The sequence below is a fragment of the Pediculus humanus genome, genomic scaffold, assembly GCF_000006295.1.
Source record: "Pediculus humanus corporis 1103172107469 genomic scaffold, whole genome shotgun sequence".
Lineage (NCBI taxonomy): Eukaryota > Metazoa > Arthropoda > Insecta > Psocodea > Pediculidae > Pediculus > Pediculus humanus.
The window spans coordinates 14,821-28,258 of record NW_002987087.1 but is presented as its reverse complement, the minus strand read 5'-3'; the positions used below and the strand labels follow the sequence as shown (position 1 = coordinate 28,258).

At 28.8% G+C, this 13,438-nt stretch overlaps 1 protein-coding gene across 1 annotated transcript; it reads right to left on the bottom strand.

Annotated features, from left to right (window-relative positions):
• Positions 1-2,789: 2,789 nt before the first annotated feature.
• On the bottom strand, positions 2,790-12,492 carry Phum_PHUM120200 (uncharacterized protein; the record flags this gene model as incomplete). Its single annotated transcript, XM_002424170.1, has 8 exons — positions 2,790-3,882; positions 4,006-4,055; positions 4,308-5,270; positions 5,363-5,583; positions 5,712-6,864; positions 8,382-8,635; positions 9,675-10,883; positions 12,240-12,492. The coding sequence occupies 8 exons, from the start codon at positions 12,490-12,492 to the stop codon at positions 2,790-2,792; spliced, it is 5,196 nt and encodes a 1,731-aa protein (XP_002424215.1).
• Between the last annotated feature and the right edge of the window lie 946 nt (positions 12,493-13,438).

Here is a 13,438-nt window from a genome sequence, read left to right as displayed (position 1 = left end):
TGATGATGATGATGATGATGATAATGATAATAATGATGATGATGATGATATGTATAATTCTGCAAGCCAATCAATCAATCACATTTTTATGTGAAATTCTCATTTGATTTTACGAAAGTTTTCGAATTTCGCGCCTTTTTAATATTACATAATGATGATAATAATAATAAAATTTTGCGTTTTCTTATTGTTTTACGTCCGAGTGTAAAAACGTTGCAAACGAATGGATTTTTCTATTTTTTTTTATTTTTTTTTTAAGGAATCTTTCTTGACGTCACTATTCACACGTCGTATTTTTATTTTTATTTTTTTTCTAAAATAATTTTTTACAGGTGTAAATGACAGTAAATTATTATTATTATTATTATTATCATCATCATCATCATCGTCTTATTTATTTATTTATTTCTCATGTGTCAGAGAGTTTTGAAATTGTGAGTGACTGACAAGTTGAAGTAAAAGAGAAAACAAAAATGATATCACACACGAGCTTAAACGCATTTTTTTTTTCTTGTTGTTTCAAACAAGCAAACAAAAAATTTTTTTTTCCCTTTTTTCCTTTTTCTTCAAAAGCCTTTAACTAAAATACGTACGGTACGTATAATTTTTTTCTTTGCATATCGGTCGATATAAATGTCAATCCCGTATTTGCAACAATAACAAATAAAAAAAAAAAAAAATTGTACAAACGTATTTCGAACGCAGTTACGACAGCGGGTTTATGAACAGGTTCATAACAAACAATCTACACTGACCGAATTGTGCTAGCCAGCCAACTAATTAGATACCATTCAAAGGAATAATACTGGAAAATGGTGACAATTAATTAAAGCCTCCGAACAGGCGGAGAAAAACAACAGACAGACGAAGAAGCAGACAAAAAACTGAAATAGCCAGGATGTGGGGAAAGCAAAGGCAGAAACTATTCATCGGCCATCGTGGAAGCATCATTGGGAGCCATGCCACATTCAATAAAAGGAAATTCGAAGAAGATTCAGGAAAGCCTCGTAACACCACCACATCGACACTACAACCGCCGAAAGAATCAGGTAGAAACCTGAAACGAACCACGATAAACCCCGACGAGCACACGAAATATTATGCGCGTTCAAAAATGAAAATAATAATAATAATAATAATAATAAAGATGAAAATAACAATATAAATACCATTTTTTTTAAAATCGAAATAATAATAATAATAATAATAATAAAGATGAAATTAATTATTTTTAATTACTTAAAGAAAAATTTAATACGCGAGATGAAAACTTATAATAATAATAATAATAATAATAATTATCATTATTATTATTATTATTATTATTAAAATAAATTAAAAATACGTAAAAACAAAATTATAAATTTAAATTGTATTTTAATAATAATAATAATAATAATAATAATAATAATAAGGAAATTTAAATGTTTTTAAAAAATTTTCGATGGCGAATCGGTTAAACGGTGGCGTGATGGCGGAAGTTGATCACGTGAATAAAATTTTTTCAATCAATCATTATTGTTTAAAACGAAGAAGGTTCTTTAAAAAAAAAATACTCGTGGAGGGAGGGGGTGTAAAATCAATAGATACCCTTAAAATTAAAAGGACGATTTCCGTTTGTAATAAAAATTTCACCCCCCAAAATCCGGTTAAATTTTTATCCGAAGAAAAAAATTTAAAAAAAAAAAAATTTCGCATTTTTTTTTTGACGTTCTTTCCCCTCTTCTCTCTTTCTCTCTCTCTCACCTCCTCCCGAAAAAAAAGGTAAAACAAAGAAAAAATTTATAATTTACCTCAATGGAAATCCAATAATAATCCAATAATAATAATAATAATAATAATAATAATAGTAATAATAATAATAATAATAATAATAATAATAATAATAATAATAATAATAATAATAATAATAATAATAATAATAATAATAATAATAATAATAATAATAAATGAGCCGAACTAAATTTTTCACATATAAGTACAATAAAAAGTAATTTTACCTGTTTTTGGCCGTTATTTTAAAAAAATTTTCCAAACGAATTTTAAAAATGAATGACGCCATTTGTTATAATTCGATTTAAAATACGTTAAACACTTTAAATTCGCGACCCGAAACTGCAAATCACGCGTACGTCACGGTTGCATCACATCACAACACTAAAACTAAAATGAAACCTACGAAATAATGAATTGATATACGTACAAACCTAAAAAAAAAACGGACCAATCACAAATCAAAGATTTAAACGATTGGAAATGAATTTGTTCATTTGAAAAAAAAAACCTCGCATCAAATTGGTTTTTCATGGGCGAAACAATCTTTTTAAAATTAATATTTTTAATACATACCTGTAAAAACTTGTTTTAATTTTTGGCCGGATGTGAATATTGTCGAATTCTCGCCAGTAAACGTCTCTGCGATAAAGATGCGTATACGGTGATGAACGCGCGTGTTGGTACGCGCCGCGCGTAGTTCCAGGCATCGTTTATATATTTAACGTTTCAAAAAAAAAAAAAACAAAAATTGTACGCGTTTTCATTTACGAAGATGATTATATTTAATACGGAAAGCATATTTGTGCGTGTGTGCGTAAATGAATTTATCATGGAGTAAATAAACATGTGTTTGCGTGTGCGTGCGTGTGGAATAATTTATACAGGAAACTGTTGTGTTCAGGTAAGTAAAAAACGTCATGTGAAATTTATCAGAGGAAGGGAAGTAGTGATTCTCCTTTCCGGAAGACCGGGGTTATGTTTTACCTAACCCCTCCTCCCCTGCTCCCCCCTTATTATTTCGTGGCTCCTTTTCTTTTTTTCCTGTATTTTTTTTCGTAGTGTTTTCCTTTCTTCGATTTCTTTTTATTAAAAAAAGGTGTCGGTTCCTCGTTGTAACTGTTTATCTCTCTCGATCTGGGGACCGAACTGCTTTTGCTACAATCGTCCAAAAGTTCGTTGTCCTCGTAATTTTTTTTCCATTTTTCCCTTCGACTGTTTTTCATTTCTTGTATGTATTTCCAAAAATTTTGCAAAGAAGATATTTTCCTCTTGATTTTATCGTCTATTTTATCGTCTATTTTATCATCTATTTTATCGTCGGCGGCCGTTTTTTTTGACGCGGATTTGTTTCTCAGAGGTTCGCATTGTTTTTTCCATATTTTTTCCAATTTTGAAAATTGCACTGAACACGTCGACGTCGACGTATGTGTTTGCGATGTCGACGTCGCAAGAGATTCCGTCTCTTCTAATTTTTTATCTTTATTCATTATCAGATTGGTTTCGCACGTGCAATAGTGGCACGTCGTGGTACCATCAGGACATTTACCCTCACTTTCTTTCGTTTCTTTTTTTTTATCCAAGACTCCTTCGGATTCGTCTGCCGTTGTCGATTCGATTTTCTTTTTTTTGATTTTTCCACTTTCCAAATACCCCAATCTTTCTTCGATTTCTTCCCATTTGTCATCGCAAAAGCAAGCTTTGTTTTTAACGGTAGTTTTTTTTTTTTCTTTTTTTTTTTCAGTTTTTTTTTCAACTTTTTTTTCTTTTTTTTTTTCAGTTTTTTTTTCAATTTTTTTTTCGTTTTTTTTTTCGCAATCTTTTCCTTTGGAACCTTTGCACACTGTCAAATACCTTAATTCGTCCAATTTACGAAGGAATGGCATTTTCGGCGCATGATATTTTTCTTTTTTACTTCCGCTGCAATTTCTTATGTAAGACGCTAGGGGTGACGGCATGTCTGCTTCGTCTTTTGTTTTAAGGAAGCATTCCAATTTTTCGCAATAGCAACTCTTTTTAGATTTTGTATTATCATGTGATTGCTTTTCGCAAGTTTTCCATTTCTTTCTGCAAGGATATTCTTCTCCTTCTTCGTGGACATTCGAATCACTGATTCGTTTCTCTTCTTTTTCTTCAATTTTCTGTTCTACATGTTCTTCCTCTACATTCTCCTGTTCTTCTTGTTCTTCTTCGCTAACCATTTTTTCTTCGACCACTTCTTCGATAATGTACCTAGTATGAACGTTCCCGCAAATTTCACAGACGCATTTAACTTTTTTCTTCTTTGTCCCTTTTTTACTTTTTTTTTCTTTGTCTTTTTTGTCTTTGACTTTTTTGTCTTTGTCTTTTTTGTCTTTGACTTTTTTGTCTTTGTCCTTTTTGTCTTTGACTTTTTTTTCTTTGACTTTTTTTTCTTTAACTTTTTTTTCTTTTACCTTTTTAGCATTCGCTTTTTCTTTCTTTTTCTTTTCTTTTTTTTCCTTATCATTTTTCTTATGTTTCTTTTTATCACTTTCCTCGTGCTCTTCCTCGACTTGTTCTTCGGTGTAATAAATTTGCGAGGTTTTATATGGGAAAATGAATTCCTGGTCGGGTCTCACTTTACGGCTTATGTATCCGTTGTAAGATTTTATTTTTTTTTGACTTTCCGTTTCCGACGATTCGGAACTTTCGTTACCTAACGAATCATCAGATTTTGGTTTCATACTTAGAGGAACCTGCAGTTGAGTGTAAACTTTGTAACAATTACACCCGACTGGATAACTCGATTTACGAGGGGAGCAAGGTGACTGAGCATAATTTTTTTTACAGCAAGGTTGATTTTCTCGATGCGACCGACAACTTTCATTTTTCGAACAACATTGATTGCCATCGTTTTTATAATAATATTGGTAACTGTTATTTTTCGAATGATACGGGTACCCGCTACTTCCCCTGTAAAAAGGATTTGATTTGTATTCATTTCCGTAGAAGGGGCAACCATCTTTTTTTGGCGAGTCATATTTACAGTCGAGTTGCGTGTTTTTATCACTGTCTTTTTCGCAATATTTTAAACCTTTAAAAAATCTTAAATAACTACATCTCGGATATAAATTTTTTATGCCTTTAAAAAAACTCGTTATGCCGCAAACGTCTTTGGGTTTTTCCACAGGAGGCATGTACGACGATCCGCGTTGAGCGTAAATTTCCGCTTGAGCGAAACACGGATTACCCGACGAGAAATTTTCCGGTGTGTTATCATTTTCACGATTGTGTTGCATGCATTCATATTTTGAATCTTCATAAGGATTTGAATATTCGGAGTTTTGAGTTGGACAATCATCGTCATCCTCATCCGAATTGTATTCGTCGTCTTCATTATCGCTTTCCGATTCGGATATGCATTCAGCTGTTATGAAAATTGGTTCACAATCATCTTCGTCTTCAGGTTCGGATGACGTAGGCATTACGCATGGGGGTTCGGGTAATTGTATTTTCTCCTGGTAGCATCTCTCCTCCTGAATCTTTATAAATTTATAAAAATTTTTTTTTTTTTGTTAAATTTTTTAAAATTGATTTTAACCGAAAAAAAGAAATAATTCTCACTCACCGGTTCCGGTTTCGGACAACAACAACAATTTCTTTTTCTTATCAATTTGAAATGATAATCATCGTCTCCGCCGTATCTTTTGTCACGGTCATCGTAACAATATTCCGTTGAAACTCTTTTATTATTTTTTTGAAATATTTTTTCAATTTTTTGCCGTAATATTTTATCCTCTTTTAATCTTCTCCTTTCTTCTTTTCTTTTCTTTTGTTCGAGTTTATATTCTGGTAAAAAAAAAAAAAAAAAAAATTCATATTTTACTTCTTTATAAAAATTATTATTAAAATTTAAAAGGGAGTTTGATAAGTTTAAAAAAAAAACAACAACAGTTCGCCTAAATTTTTTTGTTCACCTTCTTTCCTTCTCTTTGCCTCCAGTTTTAATTCGGAATTTGAATTTTTCTGTTCGTTTTTTCTGTTTTTTTCTTTTTTTTTTTTGACTTCTTTTTTTGGCTTATAACAAGGTTCATTTTGAGGAGGACGATTTTGGTTCGCCGTCTCAAACGATTTCCTTTCATTTTTACATTTAGTATTTTCTTTTAAAAGCCTAGAATTTTCTCTTACAAGTCTAGAATTTTCTTTTTGAAGTTGAGAATTATTTTCTCTTTTCACTTTTGCAGGTTTTTTCTTTTTCTTTTCCTTTTCCTTTCCCTTTTCCTTTTCCTTTCCCTTTTCCTTTTCCTTAGACGGGGTAGGTTCTTTCTGCGGAGCTTCAAGTAAATCAGTCGTGAGCAACGAATAAATTTGAGCTTTTTTCAATTTATTAAATTTATCATAACCGTTATCAACATCGTCATCGGATTCGCATTCTTCGGATTCTAAATTGACCTCGTGTAAGAAATACGACGTGCAAGATGGCGTCATGTAATTTTCCGTGCGATTGGTAAATTTTTCACAATCGTTTTCTTCCTCTTCATCTTCGAGTTCTTTTTTAACGATTTTATTCTTGTATTCTTTTTTTGCTTTCGAATCGGTCATTCTCGTCGAAGCGTCCACATCATCACGATTAACAAACATTTTATTATTTTTAATTCCTCTTATATTTTTACCATTTTTTAACCACGTTCTTAATTCTTGCATGCTTATCGATCTCGATAGAGTCATGTCGGACGTGTTGTTGTGGTGCTTACTCGGTTTAGAATTTTGATTTTTATATAATTTTTTCAAACAATCTTTATTTACGAAAGCAGAAGGAACGGAATAACTCGACGCACTGCGATTGAGAAGGTTCATGAGAGTGCTCGTGACAAAATTATCACGCGGAGAATAACTCGATGTCACTGTCGAGGAATCTCCTACATAATTCATGGGATTCGATTTATTATCGATAAGGAATCGTCCGGAATTTGTTACGTAATAATTTTTACAACCCACGATTTCTTTGAATTCTCTCGGATCCATTTCTGTAAAAAATGATTTCGATGATTTTTTCGGTTTTTCTTTTTTCGTTTGATTTTCGTCATCCTTATAAGAAATTTTTTCCATCATTTTTCCTTTTTGCACTTCCTAAAAAAAAAAAAATGCATCATTATCATTATATTATTGTTATTTTTGACTTTTATTCCACATAAGAAAACGAATTTAAAATATTTTTAAAATAAATAAAAAAAATTGAAAGGTAAAAAAAAAAAAAAATTATAAACAAGTAAGTTCTGTCAGTAAGAATTTTTTTTTTGTAAACAACTTGACAAAAGGAAGTATTAATATTTTAATGGATTCGTCGGTTTCCCATTTCTCAAATTTCTTACCAAAGTATTTTCTCATTCCTTTTATTACATAATTTAATAATAAGAAAAGAAAAAAGGGAAAAAAAAAAGAAAATTTTTTTTCTTCCCATGTGAAAACTTGTAAAACTGTTCCCTTTAATAAACTTTACGAAGGACGAACAAAAATTATTTGAGGTTCTTTTATTTTCTTTTTTTTTTTTTTCATTTTTATTTTTTATTTTTTTTTATTTTCTCTTTCTCCAGTTTATTTTGTCTTTTTAATCTCTTCTACTCCCAAATCCATCCCTTATTACCCCTCGTACTATTTTTCTCCTTTAAACTCTTCCACACTTTTTAAATATACAAATTTTTAATTGTATTTTTAATCTCAAGTTAAAATTCAAAATATTTAATTAAAAAAAACCTTTTTTTTTCCCTCCTCCTTCTCCCTCTCTCCCTCTCTCCCTCATCCCCCCTCAACCTTTCGCCCTTTTTTTTTCTCTCCTTTTCGTTCCCTCGGAGGTAACTTTTCTTTTTTTTTTTTCGTTTTTCTTTTTCTCAGGTTTTTATTACTTCCTTGAAAAGTGCAAGATAAGATTTTTTTTATTTTTTTCTTTTCCTCCCCCTCCCCTCCATTTAAAATGAATGCAAATAAGCAATAATTAAAATTTTTTAATTGAAAGTAAGAAAAAAAAAAGGAAGAGAAAGAGAGAGAGAGAGATAGAAAAAAACGAGGAAATAGAAAATTAAAAAAAAAAAAATTTTCATTTTTTATTTATATTTAATTTTCACCAGATTAGGTTAGTTTTTTTGTCCCCCTCTCCCCCTTTCCCCCTCAATCGTCATTTTCTATTTAAGTTTGAGGTTTCTTTTTATTTTTTATTTTTTTCTTCTTCTTCTGATTTAACCCCCATCACATTATTTAAACGGAAAAGAAAAGAAAAATCTTAAAGAAAATTATTAAGAAGAAAATGTAATGCGATGGTCATTAATTTGAAAAATGTATATATATATAATAAAGTTAACCTTTATTGATTTTTTAAATGATGAAAGGATGTTGAACTTTTCAAACACAGAAATTATTTCATCATATATAACAGAAGGGAAAAGAAAACAGGGAAAGAAAAAGTAAGAGAGAGAGAAAGAGAGAAAATAAGTTTTATATGATTTTTCTTTTTCTAATAGGGGAAAGTTAAAAATTAAGTAATAAAAAAAAAAAAAAGAGAAAATAATAATAAATTTCTTAATACGTGCCTGATGGTTTTGAAAATTTTCATTTTTCAATTTTTTGAAATAATCAAAACATTTTGACCTAACCGCATTGTTGTTTTTGTTATTATTATTATTATCATCATCATCATTTTCCCCATTTTCATTTTCTTCATTTTCTTGATTTTCCCTCATGTTGTTCTCGTGTATTTCGGCTGCCATAAACACTCCGATTTCATTTTCAAATTCATTAGGTTGGAGAGAAACGTTTTTCAACCAATTTGATACGTTTTCTTGAGTTTTTTCCGTTTTAGATTTAAATTTTCTCGGATCCAAATTGTTCGTTATTGTTTTTTTCTTTTCTTTTATGTTTTTCTTCACGTTCGCCGATTTATTCTGCTGTGAGTTTTTCATTCTGCTTTCTCTCTTTTTTTTACTTACATCGTTGTTGTTCCCCGTTAAAATGTACGTTCTACTCGAGAAAACGGCTATCGCGTGACTTTTTTTATCCGATCTGCCACAATTAATAAAAATTATTATTATCATTATCATCATTGTTTAATTGAAAAGATTTTTTTAATCGTGTGAAATATAATAGTAATAATAATTCACGCGTGAACGCGTATAAATAATAATTTTGTATGATTTACTTATTTAATGTATTTTGAATTTGTTTTCCGCCATTATTAAAAAATTTTTTTTTTTCTCTCTTTTTATTTTTCGATTTCACGTCCATCATTCCGCATATTATTTCATTTGTATTATCATCATCATTATTATTATTTTCCATATTCGTTTCAGAATAAATTGATTTTAAATTATTATTATTATCATTATTTTCGTCGAAACCTTTTCAACAACAATAAAATAAAATAAAAAAATAAATTTACACTTTTTTCCCTTCGGTTTTATTATTATCATTATCATTATTATTATCATTAAATTTAAAAAAAATAAAATTTACCTTTTTGAAAATTTTTCGTCTTTTCACTAAAATTCGATTCATCGTAATAATTTTTTATCGATTCGACCATTTTTTTATTTTTTTTCCCGATCATACTCTCTAAAAAAAATGTATAATTAATTAATTTATTATTGATTGATTGATTGATTGATTTTTCTAATTTGATTAATAATCGTTATCGTAAATTTTTTATCACGTGGAAAGGGGAAATGTATTTTTTAATGCTTTCGCGATACTGCAAATTATTATTATTATTTCCGGTTTATGTGAAATCTTTTCCAGTTTAAAGGGACGGATGATAATAACACATATGGCGGTGAATGAATAATAAGAAAAAAATATAAATGATAGTAATGAAATATTATTATTATATATCGTATATATTATGTACCGTATATAATATAAATATATATATATATTCGGAAAAAAAAAGTTACCTTTTTCTAATTCGTTTTGCCTCGCTTCGAGGAGTTTAATTCTGTTGTTAACATTTTTAAGTAATTCCGCCGAAGGTTTACAATGACAATTTTTTATACTCTGATTGGCTTTGTCGTTTTCCTTTTTCATTTCTTTTAATTTTTTTAATTTCTTAGCAAATTCGCTCAATTCGATCAAATCTTTTTTTATAGCAAATATTTCGTTGAGTGTGAATAATTCCGTTTCTAATTTCGTCGATTCGTTACCACCTTCTTCTTCCACGACGTACATTAATTTCTCTTTCGTTTTCCTATTTATTCCGTTCATTAAATTATCCGATGCGTTTTCATTATTTTGCAATTTTTGAAAAGTCGCCGAAATCGGCAGTGTATGCAGCTGCTGTTGCTGTTGCTGCTGCTGCATCGGCGGCAGCTGCGGGGGCAGCTGCGGGGGTAGCTGGGGCTGCTGAAACTGCGGCGGTGACAGTGGCGGCGGCGGAAACATAGAATGAACGGCTATTTCTTTTTCGCTTTCCAACGACGTTTTAACACAACCTTCGTCATTGTAATTTCTGTTTTTATGCGAATTATTATTATTATTATTATTGTAATTACCGCTACCGAAACTTTCGCTTTTTTTTTTACATTGTTGCTGCTGCTGTTGTTGTTGGTGTTGTTGTTCTTTTACAAATCGTGAATCTTTTTTTTTGGCGAAAAACTTCGTGAAACTTTCGCGTAAAGGCGTTTTTATCGGTTTGTAATTATTTTCTCTTATGCTGTCGTCATTTTCGTCGTAGTCGTCGTCGGCGTCGGCGTCGTCGTCGTTGTCGCCGTTATGTTCGACAGATGAAATTATCCTATATTTTTCGTTGTCATTGGATGTTTTTTTAATAACGTAACTATTTTTTTTCGTATCGTGATCCGACACGTGATGCCTGTGATTTTGAAAATGATGAAAGCACGGATTATCATTTTCTTCTAACATGACGCTTTCCTTTTTCGATACGCTTTTACCGGATTTATAATTATAATTATTATTATTATTATTACTATTATTTTTTTTAATATCGTTCAAATCTTTGTGAGAATTATTAAATGTTGGAAATGTTTTTTTTATTTCCGACACGAAAGTTTTCCTTAGCGAAGACGTCACGCTCGACGTGATCGGCGATATTAAATTTTTTTGTGTTTTTTGATTTTTTTTCAAACTCGAACATGTGTTTGAATTATCTGTAATAAATCAATAGATAAATTTTTTTTTCTTATATAAATGAAAATTATTCGAATTGGAAATGTTAATTTTAATTTAAAATAATTTTTTATGACGTGTTTTAATGTCTTGTATATAAAAACTTACGAGACTACTACTCCATATTGAAAGAAAATATGGTTTTAAATAAAAAAAAAAGACGTGTTTTCTTATTTTATTAATTAAATTATTTTTTTTTATTTATTTATTTATTTTAAATTCATGAATTATTTATTGTCGCGTATTGTCGCGACATGTTTTGTAAAAAAAAAAAAAAAAAAAACTTAAATTAACGAATAAAAATAATAGTGCAAGAGAATATAATAATAATAAGTCGTGATGATTTTCTAAATTAACGTGTCATAAAAATTTTACAAAGAAACCAATGGAAGCACACATTTTTATTATTATTATTACAATAATATTAATTAACATATAATTATTCGGTAACGTAAATAACTATGAATACATTATTAGTATATTTATAAAGATATGGAAACGTATATATAAAAAAAGTGACAGACAAAAAAAAAAGAAGGAAAAGAGGGAAAAAAAAATTTTTTTTTTTTTTGTTCTTTTCCTTCTTTTTCTTTTTTTTCTAGAAAGAAATTTGTTTGTTAACGGTTAAAAAATTTATCCGTTTGACTGTTCTCTAAAGATATCGTTTTTCTATTTTTTCTATTTTTTCTTTCTTTCTTTCTTTCTTTCTTTATTTTATTTTATTTTATTTTTTTCTAGTTGAAATTTGAGCAGTTTTTCACTTAAAAACCACTTTTCTCATATTTCTTATATAGTATTGGGAAAAATAAAACTTCTAAAAGATTCTAAAATATTTTTTTTTTTAAATCCCTGCAAGGGAAAGGTTTTTCATATCTTTAAAAGTAATTGTTGTGGATTTGCGTGGGATTCTAACCAGATGACTATGAATGACCACAAAAGGGTGACCAATATCAATCTGCAATCTTTAACCACCATCTATGAGATTTTACCCCCCCCCCCTCCCCCGCCTTTAAAATGCACGGGTGACAAAATGGGGGAAAAAAAAAATCATCATTATTATTTCTTTTTACTTTTATAATAATAATAATAATAAAATATAACATTATTTTTGTTGAAAAAAAGAAACTTTATACGTGGGAGAGAGAGAGAGAGAAACGAAAAAGTTGTTAAGAGATTTGTATGTTGTTTTTTAAAAGAAATAATTAAATTGTGTGAGTTAATTAAATTTTTTTAATTTAAAATTCTTTCTTAGTTTAGGTCTTTGTTGAAGGAGGAATTCATTTAACGCCAATTTTTCAATGAAAAATTATTTAAAAAAAAAAAAAAATTGTTTTTACCTGAATCGAATTGATTTACTGAATTAGTATATTGTTTATTTAACGTTTCACATGCATAATCTTTTCTTAAGTAACTTCCTGATGGTAAATTAATAGCATCAATTGAACGTCGGTCATTTTTAATAAACTCATTTCTTTTGTCTGTTTGTAAATAATAATCATTTTCATGAGATTTATACGATTTAGATTCTTTATCATAAACCAAATGATTGTTATTAATGTATTTTTGTTGGTGAGAAATTGATCGTTTCATACTGTGATACGGTTGACATATTTATTGATTAATTTTTTTTAGACAATTCTAATAATATCGATTTTTTCAACTTCTTGACTTTTTTAAAAAAATAATAACATTTTCATAAACACACATAAATCATAATACGTTAATTTATATTTATTGCCGAATAATAATTTTGAATTGTTAATAAAAAATCGGCCAAAATCAAACCGAAAACGCGATTCAAATGTTCAACTAATTCATTATTTGTTTTGATTAAATTTGTTGTTTGTTCGAAATCATATTTACATTTAACCGACGTTGATATTCGTTTTTGCAAGTTGGCGACAAAAAAAGAACCTTTTTGGATTTTGGCGGGAAAGATTTTACAGTGCGCAACATGGTCGTCTAGTGATTTCATTCGATTTATTATTATTATTGATTTTTTTTTGATTATTTTTCGTATCGAATTATTATATTTTTAGTTTGTTTAAAAGAAAAAAAAAAAGAAATCTGTCGATAATTATTTATGACGTTAAAAAGACATATTGCAAAATCTATATGGGAAATTATTTTGTTTATTTTATTTTTAAAAATGTATACTTTGAATAATGTGTAAGTAAATAAACTCGAATGTAGGTGAAAAGAAAGAAAAAAAAAAGAAAAGGGAGTTTGAATGAAAATTGTCAAGGATTTCAAGTGATTTGAAAGCAACATTCAAAACATTACAAGAAAATAAATAAACCTTTTTAAATGATGCTTTTTTTTTCTTTTACTACGTCATCTCACAACCACTCAATCTTTCTTTCTTTCTTTTATTTTTAACAAGAAGCATTTTATTTTATTTTTCTTTCGTGTTATTTTTTTCCTGGGTAAACTTTTTTTTTATTTTATTTATTTTAAATAAGACATATTTTACATAAAACTTTACAGTATGCTTCTTTTATTTATCACGTTTGAAAACATTAATAATTTTGTTTTT